This window comes from Gobio gobio, assembly GCF_949357685.1.
Source record: "Gobio gobio genome assembly, chromosome: 14".
NCBI classification, from domain to species: domain Eukaryota; kingdom Metazoa; phylum Chordata; class Actinopteri; order Cypriniformes; family Gobionidae; genus Gobio; species Gobio gobio.
Genome location: NC_137107.1, coordinates 27,280,238 through 27,296,900, shown reverse-complemented (window position 1 = coordinate 27,296,900; position 16,663 = coordinate 27,280,238). Strand labels below are relative to the sequence as shown.

At 40.4% G+C, this 16,663-nt stretch overlaps 2 protein-coding genes across 4 annotated transcripts in view; one reads left to right on the top strand and one right to left on the bottom strand.

The window, feature by feature from the left end:
- Nucleotides 1–38: 38 nt before the first annotated feature.
- Nucleotides 39–1,034, top strand: anapc13 (anaphase promoting complex subunit 13). Of its 3 annotated transcripts, XM_079835621.1 has the most exons (4): nucleotides 39–89; nucleotides 190–267; nucleotides 390–495; nucleotides 760–1,034. In XM_079835621.1, the coding sequence occupies exons 3-4, from the start codon at nucleotides 397–399 to the stop codon at nucleotides 883–885; spliced, it is 225 nt and encodes a 74-aa protein (XP_079691747.1). In that variant the 5' UTR covers nucleotides 39–89; nucleotides 190–267; nucleotides 390–396; the 3' UTR covers nucleotides 886–1,034. The 3 variants fall into 3 exon arrangements, with proteins under 3 accessions (XP_079691747.1, XP_079691746.1, XP_079691748.1); XM_079835620.1 differs by lacking the exon at nucleotides 39–89 and having other exon boundaries at nucleotides 165–267; XM_079835622.1 differs by lacking the exons at nucleotides 39–89; nucleotides 190–267 and having other exon boundaries at nucleotides 274–495.
- A 2,687-nt stretch (nucleotides 1,035–3,721) lies between these two features.
- arhgap32b (Rho GTPase activating protein 32b) overlaps nucleotides 3,722–16,663 on the bottom strand; it is a 125,767-nt gene continuing 112,825 nt past the window's right edge. The window contains exons 12-23 of the mRNA XM_079835623.1: nucleotides 15,431–15,580; nucleotides 13,595–13,697; nucleotides 11,458–11,602; nucleotides 10,864–10,946; nucleotides 10,464–10,571; nucleotides 10,206–10,351; nucleotides 9,925–10,126; nucleotides 9,683–9,828; nucleotides 9,294–9,368; nucleotides 8,450–9,199; nucleotides 7,417–8,006; nucleotides 3,722–6,076 (exon numbers count right to left, since the gene is read on the bottom strand). Coding sequence (XP_079691749.1) covers nucleotides 3,851–6,076; nucleotides 7,417–8,006; nucleotides 8,450–9,199; nucleotides 9,294–9,368; nucleotides 9,683–9,828; nucleotides 9,925–10,126; nucleotides 10,206–10,351; nucleotides 10,464–10,571; nucleotides 10,864–10,946; nucleotides 11,458–11,602; nucleotides 13,595–13,697; nucleotides 15,431–15,580 — 4,724 coding nt within the window. The 3' untranslated portion in view covers nucleotides 3,722–3,850. The remainder of the gene's footprint in view (nucleotides 6,077–7,416; nucleotides 8,007–8,449; nucleotides 9,200–9,293; nucleotides 9,369–9,682; nucleotides 9,829–9,924; nucleotides 10,127–10,205; nucleotides 10,352–10,463; nucleotides 10,572–10,863; nucleotides 10,947–11,457; nucleotides 11,603–13,594; nucleotides 13,698–15,430; nucleotides 15,581–16,663) is intronic.

Genomic DNA, 16,663 nt, shown 5'->3' with positions numbered 1-16,663 from the left:
GACGAGGTTTATGAACCGGTTCAATAGATTCAGTGAAAAGATCTGATCACAAATCGTACATCGCTATATGGCGTTACAGATGAATCAGAGTAAATGAAAGAAACACTGTTACTGATTACTTGGTTTTATGAACCCAGGTGCGTCATTGACTACATGTTGTATGCATAAATATATGAATTTTAATTGCAGAAAAGGTACAATGAGTAGGATATGTCGTCATCAGAGAGCGCCATAACAAACGGCTGCGCTGGGCACTAGACTGCAGGGGTTTGTATTATTGCGTACAGTACTACTGTCACTGTTCACGATTAGAACTGCATTCCATACACAACATAACTTACGATACAGTTTTTTTAAACGTAGTTTGGTCTTTTGATTGTGTACTAAAGTCTGATCATGGATAGTGAAGTACAGAGAGATGGAAGAGTTCTTGATCTTACCGACGATGCCTGGAGAGAAGACAGACTGCCATATGAGGATGTGACAATCCCACTCGTGAGTCTTCATATTTAGTTTGTATGTGCATTTCGAAGTATGAAGTACTGTACGTCAAGTACTGCAGTCAGCAGTGGAATGCACGTCAAATTATATTTTGTACAGTTTTTCCTCCCATTTTCATAAGGTAAAGTCAGATTAGCCTCATTTCACACGTGAAAACATTTGAATTAGACTATTTGAGCACTTTATATTTGTATTATATAATGTTTTGCCTCTAAGCCTATCGAATGGTGATTTTATTGTATTCTTTTTTTCTGAAAGAGTGAACTTCCAGAAGCAGAACAAGACAACGGCGGATCAACCGAGTCAGTCAAAGAGCAAGAGATGAAGTGGTCCGATCTCGCCTTGCAAAGTTTGCATGAAAACACCCCAAACATCGGCACTTGAGAAGAGAAAAGCGCTCTGTCCTCTCCAACAGATCCCCAGCCGTTTATCTGCTTGTGTGGGTGACTGATCCAAGATTTATTTATAATAAAAAAAGAACTCGAACTCGTTTCTTAAAATATGACATGAAATAATTGTGCCTCACTGCGATTTTCCTTGTGTTTTGATATCAAAATAACTAAATAAAGAATTGAAAACTGAAGTGCAGTATCAATCAGTTTGAGTTGTGTGCTGCTGACAATTGCCATTGTAACAGTTCCCATTTAAAATGTTCAAGGTTTCAGATTAGCCATCTAAAATGCACAATACTTCTTTCATAGATTTGTTAGTTACCACCTACAATTGATAAAAATTGGCAGTAAAGACAGTTATGTTTGAAAATATTTTTTATTGTAATTTTCTACTCATCATAGAATCCTGAAAAATTACTGCCTTCAACTGTGACTAAGATTTTTTAAGCAATAAATCAGCATATTGGAATGATTCCTGAAGGATCAAGTGAGACAGTAATGGATGCTGAAATCACAGGAATAAATTACATTTTAAAATATAAAAAGTTATTTTAAATTGTAATATTTCATATTACTGTTTTTACTGATTTTTTGATCGAATAAATGCAGCCTTGGTGAGCATAAAAGACCTTTAAAAACATCTTACCGACCCTAAATCTTCGAAAGGTAGAGTACATTAGACTGATTTCAGGAATAGTCATTCTTATACTGCAGTTGTATTAGAAACACACATTAAACTTCAGCAGAATTTTTTTTTTTAAATATAGTTGATATTTGATATGTGATATTTAACTTTGTACTATGCTAAAACCAAACACATGCTATTAGTTACTGGAAATATAATGTAAGAAAGCATGAAATGGCTAATATTTTAATTAAATGTATGCGCAGTAAAGAATGGAATCAATAAATCATTCCTTCTCTCAGGCTAAGCTTAATTTTATTTGGGTTCAAAGGTGACACTGAAATTCTCCAAGTGTTATCACAAATATATTTGAACCATGGCTAACTACGAGCATATTATGTTTCAGTCATAGCCAACATGTATGATAATACTTTCTTAGTATTACAGTCAGAAATATGTGTTCAGCTAGGTGGGTCCTTAAGCAAATGTGTAGAGGTTTGGGGAAATATGACCAAATAGCTATAGACTTGCAGTACAATGGCTTGAGATTAACATATCAAATGCTATCTTGGAGATCGATTTTTTTTATTTTTTTATTTTACAACAATCCATTTTGCAGCCAAATTAAATCAAGACTGTAGCTGTAGAATACTAAAAAGAAAAAAAATATTGATAAAGTTTATTCATTTGTAAGCTATCCTTGAAAAGAAAACGGTCTTCCCCAAAAATGTGCATTCAAAGACTAAATGTCATGGAGGCCATAAGAAATCAGACTGCAGGTTGATACAAGCTTGATTAAATTAGGCCATGAGGCTTTAATGCTAATGTTTTGGGTCAAGTCCTCATGAGGGTCCCAAGTCCCAAATTTCAGTTTGGTCCCATAAAATAGAGGTTACATATGAATGCCTTTATTTTTTGCACACTAGCCAGCCAACCATTTTTTTTCACAGTCTATAATAAACCAAACAAAAAACGAGAAAACAGCATATTAAATGTCAATCATAAAAATGCTGGCAAAATGAAAAAAAAAAAAAACTTCATAAGACTTGGCAAAACACAAAAACAGATGTTATCAGGGAATCGAGCACGAATGTACAAATTATGCCATTGTGAGCTTGGGCTCATTTGAATACTCAAACATGAATTTTAAAGTTATCGCTACGCAATAACAATTACTGTCTGACAGAACGGTAACATGCAATGACTTGGCAACAGAACAAAACTGGGTCCACTGATCATAAACTGTCCTCTTAAATAACTAAAATATAGGGTTATCTCCATCTGACAGAATAATTCTGAGAGCAATGTACATTGTCCTCATAGTAAAAGCACATATTGTTAAGCAGAATGAAATGAATGGCACTAGCCTTCTTATAGAAGAAAGTTTATGGATCTATGTGAAATTTAGTAATAGTTTGTTATAAAAATGTAAGTATGGCGCTGGTCTAAAATCAGTCAGATACATATTTTAATCACTAAATGTATCAAAAGCTTCCAGTCAATAACAGCCTTCTCTGAAAGAGGGGAGAGAAATGTGTCTGAGTCACTTCACACAGGCACTCTCGCTTTCAGTCATTCTCAACACCTTAATGAATACTTCTGCAATCAAATCCACATTCATTGTTTGGTCCCTCAAACAACAAAGAGCAACCCATCCAAGCATAGTTCAGTCAAATCTTGTCAAGTTTTCAAATGAAGAAAGAAATCCAGTTGCTTATGATTAAACCCTATCATACGTAATAGTAATGGCACAGTTTGGACACAATGAAAAATGCACATTTTGGGCCCCCAACCTGAAGGCAGAAAATCAAGAATTTCATGTACCACCTAGTTGTGTACACTAGGTAGGGTGACTTAAACAGGGGTTCCTTTCCACTGTTACTGTAACATCCAGAAAGTACACAATAAGGTACACAGAACTGTTCTGTAAAAGATAGATTACATGCATTTCTAAAATGCAAACCTTTACACTTCATTTATACCCCATCCCGGACCTTTTCAAAGTAATGAAACAGAACTAAAGAATCCCTTATATCCAGTAGTACTTTTCAGATATACATCATTTCAGATATACATCTGGTTATGAGTCAATAATCACAGAGTATCTACAGTATATAACAAGTTATATCTCCATGTTTAAACAACCAAAATTATGGTACATTCAGTTCAGTAAAAAGTCTTAAACATTTCTTTGTACATTTAAAAAAATGAAACTGAATGTAAACAGTCAGGCGGCAGTCCACTGTCCCGCAGAGGCTGCTGAATTATTATAATTATTATTGACACCTACAATTATGTTCCAAATCTATCCCATTCGTTGTTAAATGCCTGTTCACTCAGCATTAATCTCTGGCTCGGGCCTCTGCATTGAAAGCTCAGCTTGTATGAAGGCGCCCTGTCCTAAGGCTGTGGAGTATGCACGATTACTGTGTGGAGTTGAGAAACCAGGGCTATGACAGGAGCTGGAACCCCCCTGATTAGCTAGTGAGGTTTGGGACTGAGGTGCCGGATGGTAGTCATCCAGGTTGTCGTAGTGTGACTGTAAAGTAACGTTGCTTTGTCTTTGCCCCTGTGACTGATTGGAGTAGGATCCACTATGGTCTGAATTGTCCGGCAAATGTGCGGGAAGACTGGACTGGTTGTAATGCTGCCGCTCTCGAACACTATGGGATCTCTCAGGCTTGGGTGGAGGAGCCGGCTTCACAGGAGCTGCTTGTTCATCTTCACTGGCGCTACTTGTGGCTTTAACCCTGCATATGTGGCGATCCAAATCAGGCCTTTCGTAACGAGGTTGGGCACTCCTGCTCTCCGAGTGTTCTTGCCAATGTTTACTGCTCCGTTGCTTTTCTCCTGGCTCAAACTTTGGGTCAAGATGGCTGCCCTCTGGTAAGTGCTGCAGACTTCGTGGTGGAAGTTGCGATTGATGTGAATGGATGGACGAGTAGGACCTGGAGCTACCTTGTTTGGATGTTTTGTCACCCACCCCATTTCCTTGGCAGTGCTTCTCGGTTTCCATATACAACAGGACATCTGGATCAGAGATCAAGTGCCTGGGAGCATGCTGAGATCCAGGAACAATATTATATCTGGCCTCCTTGCTTTCAGCTGCCATCAATACGGTTTTGCCGGGATCTGATTTGCTGTGCAAGTGTAACATGTCTATATCCACTGGCATGTAGGGTCCCACATTGTCATACTGAGACATAACAGAACCCTTCACCTTTTGCCTCGCTCGGCTTTCCCTGCGGATGGAGTGTACGCGAAGCCTTTCTGCTTCCTCTGGGTCCCACGCAAAGTAAATATTCCCCTTTGAACCACCGTAAGGTGGCATGTCCCTGCTTACGAAGCTATGCTCCTTTAAAGGAATAAAATGCCGTGAAAGGTAGTGGTAGCCTCCAGATTTGGCTCCAGATCGAAGGAGAGGGGCACTGTCCCGACCACTGAAGGAATGGACATGCCGTAATCGGATCGTACCATAATGGTCCACATCGTAGAAAGGGGCATCCAGAACGTGAGAACCGGAGTAGGGGCTGTAGCGGTACTGAACTCTTCCATTCTCAAAGTAAGGCTGCAGTTGTGTGACATGATAGTCAGCTTGAGAGGGCGGTTGGTGAGACTTGCAGTGGTAGACTGGGCGCTGGTAGTAAAATAACTCATCATCTGGTGGAACCTCGGTTCTTGTGACCGGCGTTGAGCGGATAGCCGTGGGTGCCACATGTAGGGAGTGGACTCTGCGGATTGTTGGGTACATGGTAGGTCCATCTACCTGGCTGTAGCCATGGGAGTGGTGCACTGAACTTGGAGAAATGTACTCACCTCTCGGAGGGCCACGAGATTTGAGGGACTGGTGATAGGACCTGGGTCCAATCGTATTGTATCGGCCATCACCGTGGCCTCTATAAGAAATCTGTGGCTCCGATTTCGATACGTAAGAAACATGAGGTGGAACACTCTCTGGCCGGTAATGGTACCCCATTGTAGCCTGACCAGAAGCAGTTACTCGCTGATGGTAATATGCCTCTGCGGTGGGCTCCAATAGGGCTGCCTCCCCTTTTGAGTGGTAAACATAACCTGATTGATGAGTGGAAGTCCTGCGGTGAGGTGGATGAGACTGTGGGGGAGTCTCCTCCACTGAGCCCCTCATGGATGTATCTAAGATGGCATGAAAGTTGGCGGGGTTTGCAGCCTCAGTGTTGCAGAGAGCCGCCATTGCTAGTTTACTTTCAATTGAGCGAACAGGGGGTGTTGGCGGTGTCACTCCCTGAGTGTGGTGTTGAGGAGCGCTATCTCCCTTTGGATGGACAGGCTTTATGGCTTCCCATGGTTTTTCCACAGGATCAAGAGGTGCTGCCGGGGTCGGCGCTACTCTAGCATTGGGCTGCGGTTTGGGCTGAAACTGAGGCTGTGCTTGTGACTGAGAATGAGGCTGAACTTGCAGTTGAGACCGAAACAAGGCATTAGGTTGAATCTGTATTTGAGGCTGAGGCTGAAGAATTGCGACTAGCTGATCTGTCGCCTTTGTGGATTTTGATGGCAGGACCGTTTCAGTCATACGGATCTAAGGATTAAACCCAAACAAACACTGTTAGGTGTTTTCCTTTGATATTTACATGTGCTGTAAATGTAGTTACTGATACCAATTCCAGATTGATTTAATGATCAAATTGTTCTTGATACCAATTTTGATACAATATGATAAAACAGAAATGTCATACACCAAAAACAAACAAACAAAAAACATACGTATTCTAAAAGTTCACATAAATACAAAAAATGTTTTAATTCAAAATGCTTCCATGGTTCTTTATGTTTTTATTTTCCTTAGAGGTACTAGCAGACAAACAGCACTTATGCTTAAGATGAATTAACAATGGTGAAGGCTTGGATCATGAATATAAGGACTGCACGATATATTAAAATGTCACAAGCGTACATATCGTGATATGCATATCGCAATGGCTTACGATAACTTTTAATACGTCAAAAGATTACGAAAAGTCTTTCGTAATTTTTAGGTCGACGCAGACAGCAGAGAGTAGACTGGACACATGATGGTTACATACATGTGAAATGCTTAATGTTATTAGGCGCAATAAGCGAAATAGGGCCTACTCACGGGTACAGGAAGCCGCCTCTCGGACAGCGTGCAATCCCAACTCCAGTTCTCTTCTCCAGCTTATATAGCCATATACACACAAAATTATGTCAACATGTCTTGGTATTCATGTAAACACAGTTATGTCTTAAGTGGAGTAAAGCACGCATGTAACAATATATTGGATCTGTGCAGCTCTTAAAGTGACAGCAGCCTAATAAACCTGTGTCCGTCTGTGTGCTTAATGTTAATCAAACAACAAAAGACAAAGAGACTTACTGCTTTTGGCGGAATAACTTTTGCAGCTTCAATAAGAATCAGTGTATATTAAATTCATACAGTGAAGACTAAGCAGTGTTTTATTTTTAAAATTTGATTATTCAATTTCTGTTGGTACATAAAACTATTGTAGGCCTACCTGAAATCCTAAACACCCCTGGTTTACACTGACGTTAAAATGACACTTACTTTTTATGTAGCTAATGCTAGAGTAACTGCTGTTCACTTTCAGAAGTTGTAGGAATGCTTTCTTCTCACAAAAAGAATGTAAAACATGTATGTTGGTTATATCATTTTCTGTTTTTAAATATTCAAATATAATTAAAATTGATTAATTTTTACACAAGATTTATCGTATCGCATATCAAATATTGCATTATTTATCGAGTTATTGCATATCAGACAATACTTCATATCAGACTTCAATATCGTGCAGCCCTAATGAATATTTATAACATTGTAACGTTTAGCCTTGGTACTGAAGTACTAGTGCGACTGACATCCCTGCATGTGCCACAGCTTACCTCAGAGCTGGGTTGTTGAATGACAGCATCCTTGCTGCTGACAGTTGGTGTGGTGGTGGTTTTGGCTGTGCTCACAGGTGTCTGGCCCACAGCAGGCTGCTGCCTCTCTGGGCTTTTTTGTGTCTGGGAAACTTGAGAAGGTTGACTAGAAGGCATAGAATTCTGGCTTGGGGTCCCTGGAAAGACAACCTCCTGGTTGTAGGAAATGCTGGATGGCTTCCCACTATCAGCTGTGCTAATGTGCAGACTGACTGAGCGAATTAGTTTTTCAGGTGGGGTGGACGGTGGTGAAGACGTAGGAGCGAATATCTTTGACACTTCTACTGCAGCTTCCTCCAGCGATGGCTGTGATGGCAAAGGAGGAGGCGGCGGCCAATCCAGGGTCTCCAGTAACTCTTGTGGCTTAAGAGGGGACACTGGTGTAGGGGGTCCAGAGGATGGCCTCTGAGAGAGAATGGAGGCCTGCTGGGCAGATTCAGCTAGAGCTAGTGCAAGCATGCGGGCAGCGTTCTTTGGTGGGGGTGGGGGAGGGATGAGGGACACAGAGCTGACAGGGACATTGCCATTTTGTGAGTCCAGAGCTACGGCTCCTACGGATGGACAAAACAGAGGGTACTCAAACAAGAAGGCAGGCTAATATTCATGAGAAAGGTAAGAGGGAAAATGTTAAATTTCTACAGATTGTGGACAGATTTCTCTACATTGAGGGCACTCATGCAAAGCGTTACTGGTAAAAGCCTGGTGAACTAACCCTGAAAAATCAAATAATTATCTTATGAAACCCAGTGTACTTTAGAGGTTAATTTCACTGTAGCAAAATAGAGTAGTTTTTCAAATAAAAATGGCTTATATGAGATGACTGTTTAATGTTTTCTTCATTATGATTTTGAAACCGCTTTATCACCCTGATATTTTAAAAACATGCTCATCATAGATCATGTGTATTTAAGTAATTTAGGACCAAAAAATGTCAATGACTCAAGAAACATCATGAATTTAAGCTATCATGTCCCTATGTTTCAGTTCAGCTTACCTGGCTGCTCTTGAGAGCAGGTGACCTGTGGTGTCTGTGAACATTCAATGCTTGATATGTCTTTACTCTCAAAGGTAGCAGCTTTAGAAAGAAGCTCTTGTTGAATGGCTTCACTCAGGGGCAGATCAGTGGTTCTTGACAGAGCGCTCAATTTTGCAGGAGAGTCGAGAGGAGATGGAGGGGAAGAGGGCTGAAGCACAGTTCTTTCTGGTCCTTTTCTTATCATGGAGGCAGCTGATTCAGAGATGCTTGGAGGAGCCACAACAGCTGACTTCTCACTGCTCTCAGTGGACTGAACTGATGTTTTCTCAGATGCAGGGGGCAGTTTATTTCTATCCTTTAAGGCTGGACTGTGGTCTGGAGAAAAAGAACAGCTTGTAACTTTAGCTCTTACTGGCGAGACCTGCTCTGAGCCACTGCCCGGACTCCTCTTTAGACTGCTTCTATCTGCATCAAGTGACAAAATGGAAGTCTCTGCCAGAGGAAGGCTACATTGAAAAGACATGGGGTCAAAGTCTAAAGAGGCCATGCCAATGTCAGGGGGGCTCAGGTCCACATCATCAGCGGAACGGGGCGGGGAGATGAGAGCAGGCACACAAATTGGACCATCATCCCCATCACTGTCCCCTTGGCCCAGGTTGTCATATGAGTTACAGTGTTGTCTGCTATCGAGCAGGTCACCGTTGAAAGAAGCAGAGAGAGCATCACTGCTGGAGCGAGGTCTGCGTGGCCTGTAAACCTTAGACTCTCCTGCGTTAAAGGAAAAAAAATAAATGTCGTCATTGCACAATGGTTCAATTTACAACTTTATTCTGAGCTTTTTTGATATTTAGAAATCGGTTACCTTCAACGTTATGTAGAGAGGTGAGAGATTCCTCACTTTTGGCAGACCGAAGAGTACCGGTGTCTCCTCTTCCTCCTGAGCAGGGAAAATAAAGTGACAGAAGTTAATACAAATTGCTTTTAGAATCAGAATCATAAAGAGATTTATTGCCAAGTATGTTTACACACACAAGGAATTTGTCTTGGTGACAGGAGCTTCCACTGCAGAAGGGAAGTATAGACATAGTTCAGACATGCATACGAATGACCAAATATAAAATATAACAATAATAATAAGACATTACCACAAAATTAACCCCTTTGGCATGATGTAAGGCCTGATTAACCATTGGGTTATTTGTGATAATGACCATCTGACATTCGGAGATGACAAAATGGCACAACACTTACCAGCCAAAGCCATGGCCTTGAGTTCATTTGGTTCACTGGGATTGCGGTGTAGTTTGCGTTTAGACATCGAGGAAGACTTGCCCAAGTTGAAAAAAGACCGCCAACTGCCAACTGGAGACTTTTTAGACTTTATGGGCTGCCTTTTCCTAGGAAACAAATGATAATAGGCACAAAATGTATCTCAACGTCTCTTTATGACAGAAAAACGGTCATGGTTATAGATTTTAAATCTTGCATTATACCTCTCAGTTGGGAATTCAATGACTGTGTGGAATTTTCCCTGTAAGGCTGCAGGACCCTCTCCCACCTCTATGTACTTGCTGTCTGCAGTAATGGGCGAGTTGATCTGGGCCTGGGTACGTGCCTGTGCCTCTTCTAGTGTTAGCAGCTTTGTGGATGGAGAGGGTACCAGCAAAGATTTCGGCCGAGACAAAGAATTGTGCCCTAGGAAGACAAAGAAATTTGTGATAGAAATTTAGCAATTTAAATGTTTAAACATCCGTTGAAATCTGTCTGTCCATACCTGTTCCCTCTCGTATGAGTGAGCTCAGTTTGGAGCTGAAGAGAACATCCACATGGTTGAGGATGAACTCCACCACAACCGATTGAATTCGGACCTCCATGAAGGCTGCCGTTCCGCTGAAGCAAGCAGATTCTATTTGCTTTGACCTTACAATAAAAATCAAATATTAGTTATAAATAGTAGGTTTTTATATTTGTAGTTATATCCAGAAGTATATCGGTTTTCACATTGTAAAGTTGCATCAAGCAGAGATCTTACCTCAGTAAGTTTGGGGCCCAAACAATGGCCAAATTCTTTGTATGCATGTTTGTTACATAGCTAAAGGTTGCTAAGTGGGAAAGATGCCTCATAAGAAACTCAAGGGTCCTACAAGAGAAACATGAATACTAAACATTAAACCTACTGATGCATTAAAAATCAGACGCTTACTAAAATTAGCATAATGCACTTGATTATGGAGCAAGTGAACAATGTTGTAATAACAGCCTACATTTTTCTCAATCATAGATGAACTTGAACTGCATTAGTAATATAATTAGTACGCTTAATGCAGTAGATTAATAAAAAAGGCTCAAACATTAGAAAAATGTGGCTGTGTTGAAGAGAGAACTGCGAGTCCTCTTGCAATCAACAGAGGGCACTGTGGTCATTTACAAACCTATAATGTGGAGGCGGCAGCTGCTGAATGACATCATGTATTTTGATCAGCCTTTCCTCATCAGTGGCTGCTGACACAGCCTCCTAAAAAGGAGAAGAGTGGGTGTAAATCAGGGTCACTGCATCTAGAACAGCTCTAACAAACAAAATATTTTCAAACCCGTGTTCACACTGTACTGCGGAGAGAACAAAAGCACATGGTCAGTCCCATTTCCTGTGCGTTATAGTTTTGTTGCTGCCATAGCAACCAGAAAACATTTATGCAGTATTTACTCTGTCCTTTTTTTCATTAGCAGTGACTTATCACAAGATGCTGTAAATGTCAGTACTGTGTTTGGCATGCAGCTGAACTCCTTGTGAAGGGCTCTAAGAAACAAACCATTCATTTTGTATGCTCATTAAAAGCAATCAATAGAACAAATAGTCTCAAGCCTCCAATGACTAATGCACAGTTTTACCAGTTTAATCACACCAAAGGTTTTGATATCATGGTTGTACATAATAGGTACTCTCAGCTGTAGGTATTTGTATGACAAAGTGTGTATCTGAGAAAAGGCTCTTCAAAAAGGCCTGTCGTTCTGGGATAAACACTTACCGAGAATTTCTCATAAAGCTGGTAGGTGAGAAGTGGGTTGGGAAGCTCTCGAAAGTAAAGCTTGCACAGGGAGCCCACGCAGTGTATGTCCTGAATATAAACATCTTTTGTCAGATCTGGGATCTGTTCAGAGTCAAATTCATGCCTAGAGAGAGAGAGAGAGAGAGAACATTTCAGGTTTGAAGTATTCAGTACATACACAAATGACATTGTAGGCTATTTGGTGAGCTTTAAACTTCAATTTGAACCAATTTGGAAAATATGAAGGAACTGACAACCAATATTGGTTATACAATTGTAACATCTGATGCAAATTAAATGCACACAAAATTGCTGAAATAAAATACACTTATATTAAATATACTAATGCACAAATGTTTTGGGTCAGAAATTGATCAAAAGTGGCAGTTAAGACATTTATAATTTCACAATATTACTCTTTTTACTGGATTTTTGTTCAAATGAATGCAGCCTTGGTGAGCATCAGTGACTTCTTTCAAAAACATGCAAAAAAAATCGTACCAACGTCCAGCTTTGCAAAGGCGTGAATAGACATTCTGCAGTGCGATTCGCGCGAATGAGGTGGTGCAAATTGAGCGTTTGACACGTGATTTGCGCGAAGGGCAGGAATCGCCAGAGTTGAAAAATCTGAACTTTGGCGGATATTCGCGCCACGTTAATCAATCAGGAGCTTGCTCTAGCAGTGACAACAATGAGGAGAAAATCTGGTTTATTTTAATCATATATTAATATCTGGTTCAGACAAGTGTGCATATGATTATCACTGTGATAACATTAAATGACATGAAACACTTTTTGTTAAATGCAAGTTTATGTATGATCAATAATACAAAAGTATAAGTAATTTAAAAGGTACAATAAGCTATACATGAAAAAGCAAACAATTCAGTCAAACATTCAAAGTCAGTGCTAGTAGGCTACAACGGTAACGTAAAGTTAAATAGCCTAAAAATAAAAAAAGTAATGAAACTTCACTTTGCCCTCAGCCTAAACAATTTGCCAGGGAACAAATTATAGATCCATGAGACCAAAGATCGGCCGTAACATATACATAAGACGAATTATAGCTCGAGACACCACAGAGACATCAGAGCCAGCGGCAAATGTCTGAAGGACTAGCCGAGGAAAGGCTGCTCTCGCCGGGGTTAACGAGCGTGGAGCGCCGCTGATCCACTGGAGCTCACAACTCCGAAAACGGCAGATAAAATGTTCAAATAGGCACTCTTTTTATAAATAAACCACAGATTTGAGCTTTAAACAACTACGTTATTGCCTGAAAAAGTCTTAAAACTACGTTTTGTCACACATTAACAGTAGAATTTGAACAAACACAGCCCATGTCAGCCATTTCTCAACGAGACGAACCGCCCGGCAGAAGCCCCTCCCATGGCGCAAATTTGCGTCTGTTGTGAAGTGAATGTCACGCGCGAATGAAGCGAATTTCAAGCACGAATGAAGCGTGTAAACTCAAAATGTTCAAGCATCCAACTTCGCGCGAATAGCGCGATTTATTTGCGTCCGGTGTGAACGCTACATAAGCACGTAGAGAAGCTACAGTGGCCGACACAGGACAAAGATGTCGTCATCTGAGACAGCAGAGAGTAGCTAGCGCTCTGTAGAGCAGTTTGTCCGTTTACTACAGAAATATGACGGCGCAAAATGGCAATTGCACTGTAAGGGGACCTGCAGTGTATGTGGATAGAAATGGCTCATTCTAAGGTAATAAAAACATAACGGTACATTATGTAAGGCCTTTATACACCACTGAAAACATAGTTATGTATATTATATTGCATTTCTGTCAATAGATCCTCATAAATACTACACACTGCACCTTTAAATAAAAAAATCAAACAATACATTTAGAAACAGAGGGGAGGGAATGCTTGTTAATTGGCCAAGTGAACAAGTCAACTTATCCTGGACGTTGTAATAAACCCCATCTAATCTCTGTTGGTCCACTCATTTCCTGCTGTATTTAAGAATACAAAATTCCCATTACAAAATGTAGTTAGCAGCAGCTTAATGTTCAGCCATTGCATTCAGAGTTTCTCAAGCAGTATGATAAATCCCTATCTCTGCAACTTACAATTAGGGAAGTGTGTTTATGTCTTACCGCAGCTTCTGAATGTTGGAGGCAATCCCAGAGAGACGGTACATTCCATCAACCACTCCATGCTTCTCAATGAACTCAGTGCAGCTCTTGAGTACCTGGGGGACTAGAGGTTTAGACAAATGTTACTGGAGCATCCTTTTTGGCACATAATGTGAGAGACTTGTCAAAATGCCAATAGAATAGAATGCCAGATTCTTTGTGCAGTAAATCTTTGATTTTGTAAGCTATAAATAACTTTGTTGCCGTGTTCTCCTATATAAGCAGAGGTAACGGATTCACATTTGCTCCAGTGGCATTAGACAAACTCCAGACCTCCGATGCAACCTTGCAATGTTTCACCCAGAGGAATCATAGTCACAGACAACCCTGTCTGGCCTCTAGTCTTGACAAACGTTATCCGACAGATAAGTGATTCCAAGGCTCATAGAGGCCGCTGTTCATCTTCATTCCTGACATAGCAGTCTGAAGCACAAAATCCTTAAAAATGCAAGAAAATTCTGTCTCTAAGCCATCTCAAAAATCCTTCAGCGCTTCACAATAAGGATGACCTGGGGCCATTGTGAGTGTGTTTCAGGGCAGTTGATGGAGCTGTCACTTGTCCTATAAGGCCAGTAATATGTTGACAGTATGTTTTATGTTCATTGATCATGTACATGCATTTTTATGCCTAGCACACAAACATTTGGTCTCCTGATTTAAATAAATCACTAAGCTAAAGTTGTCACATATAAATACAGAAACATTGTCAAAATTGTGAATGGCTTGGATAGTCTTGGAAGCATCAGTCAGAATGGTTTGAAAATGACAAACAAAAATATTTTGGTGTTCATGAATTTATCCCCCAGTTTTACAGACAAGGCTTTATGTTTGTTGCATAAAAAAGGCTTTTTTTGCAGTGGGGCCAGTGGTAACATCGACAAACAATAAAACGAATGGTTTGATTGCAAAAAATGCAAAGCCCTTTAAAAAATGCTTACAATTTACAACAGATGCAAACATCCTAATGGCACCAACTGAGAAAGAGAAAAAAAATTGGATTAATATGTTTAAGTGCATTGCAGGGAGGTCTGCAGAGCTTTATGTTAGTATGACTGATCCATACTAATGATTCACTCACTACTTGAACAAAGTGTTTAGCCATGTCGTCTCACGTTCCTCTGAGATCAGAGTGTCTGAGACGAAGAGTACACAGTCTCCCATTACCTTTTTACAAACACATTAACGTTGTATGTGTTCATGGGTGGGAGAGGGCAGTGAAAGGAGCAAAAGCTTCAGATCTAGGTAGTAAACTTAAACAGTATCATCTATATAACCCACTACAATGGGTGACCTCTTGTAGCTAACATTTTTAAAAAATTCCAGGAATTTCCAGTTTGAGGATACTTGCATCCTCAGGGAAGGAATGTCCATTCTTAAGCATTTTAATAAAAGTGATGTTTTTTTTTATTCCCTTCTAAATGTAATGGTCGAGCAGTCGCACCAAGTTGCGTGGATCCTGTTTGAAAAGGACAAGGCTTAGATTGTAAGGGCAGGCAATAGCTCAGGGAGGATTTGAAGTCAAACAAATAGAGCAAATGTTGAAGGCTGCCAGGGAGCTTTGAATCAATGGGGAAGAAATCTCCAGACACGGCCCCCTAACTATTCTTACTGACCTTTAGACCCCTTTAAGCCAATCCGTTGCTACAGCAACCCATGCAGGCAGATCCAAGTGTGACTCTAGGGGAGGGGGTTAGCTATGCTTTCCAGCCCACCCACACAGTGTCAAAGAAACTAGTGTCAAGCACCGTCTGGAGCACGGTCGTGAGTTTGAGTAGGAGCGGAACGGGCAAAGCTCACCATCATGGCCGGAGTTGAGAAGATGCTCTCCTAGGTCACAGCCAAACACCCTCTCCCTGAGGATACCTCTTTGCTTCAGCTTCTGCTTGGTCGGCCTGGACTTCATGAATGTGCGCAGAAAAGTGATCAGTTTCCCGTGCTTCTTGGACACTGAAAGATAAAAAGGAAAATATGCAGATTTAAATACACATTCATGTCAGGGAATACCGCAAGCAGCGCAGCGATAAATTACCCAAAGAAAACCCAGTATAACAACACAGGCCATTGCCAGCCACACCATGTGAGTGAGCGAGCCGAGATCTTATGAAATCAAAAAGTAAAAGCACTGGTTTGTGTGAAAATAATTGGGTTTATGTATTAACCCTGTTCCTTTACTGAAGGAATTTTTCAAATCCTACATTGTAAGTGTTGCTTGAATTTCGTCAACCGAACAATTACTGGTAGAGCAAAATCAAACCACTTTATTCTCTGTGGATCAATGTTATAGAAACCAAAGTACAATATAATATAATCAACTATGAATGATGCTGAAACTTTAAACTAAGAGCTCAGTTTTGGAAGAAAAAAGCCAGATGATGAGTGGCTGACATTGAACATCTGTGAAAGTCTTCTTGAAGTAATAAATGCTTCCTTTCATTTTATTTTTGAAGGAGGCCAAGAAGCAGGAAGGACATCTCAAGCTGTTTGGTCTCCAGAGTAGCTTGCGTTGACATTACACCGACAGTAACCGCCTGTCAGCGGTCAAAAATCAGCAGCCTGACCTAGAATTTGCATGAGAAACACTTGGACGCCACAGAGGAAAAAGTATCAAACGAGAAATTCCAAAGATTTGACAGGAACACACAAACCAATCAAAATTATTCCACTGGATTTGCTATAAAACCCTGTATTGCAATTGCTCATTTAACTTTTAACATTGTTTCTCATAAAATATTAGCAAGCTTAAATATTACAAACCCAAGAACTGTTTGCATAATGAAGCTGTATGAATCAGCAAACAATCTGTTGCCGGAAACAATTTCTAAGCCATTACAAATGCAGCTGGGATGCCTGCAAACCATAAACTGGTTCATCTGTGTTGATGTTTGTGAGGGCACATGTGGTGGATTTAGCAGTAAAAAATATTTGCAAAATAATTGCAAATATCACACTCTTGATTATTTCAACAAATCAAGTCCCTGTTGATTTTAAAAGATGTGTGATCCTTTGCATGCTGAAACCACAGTGGACGTG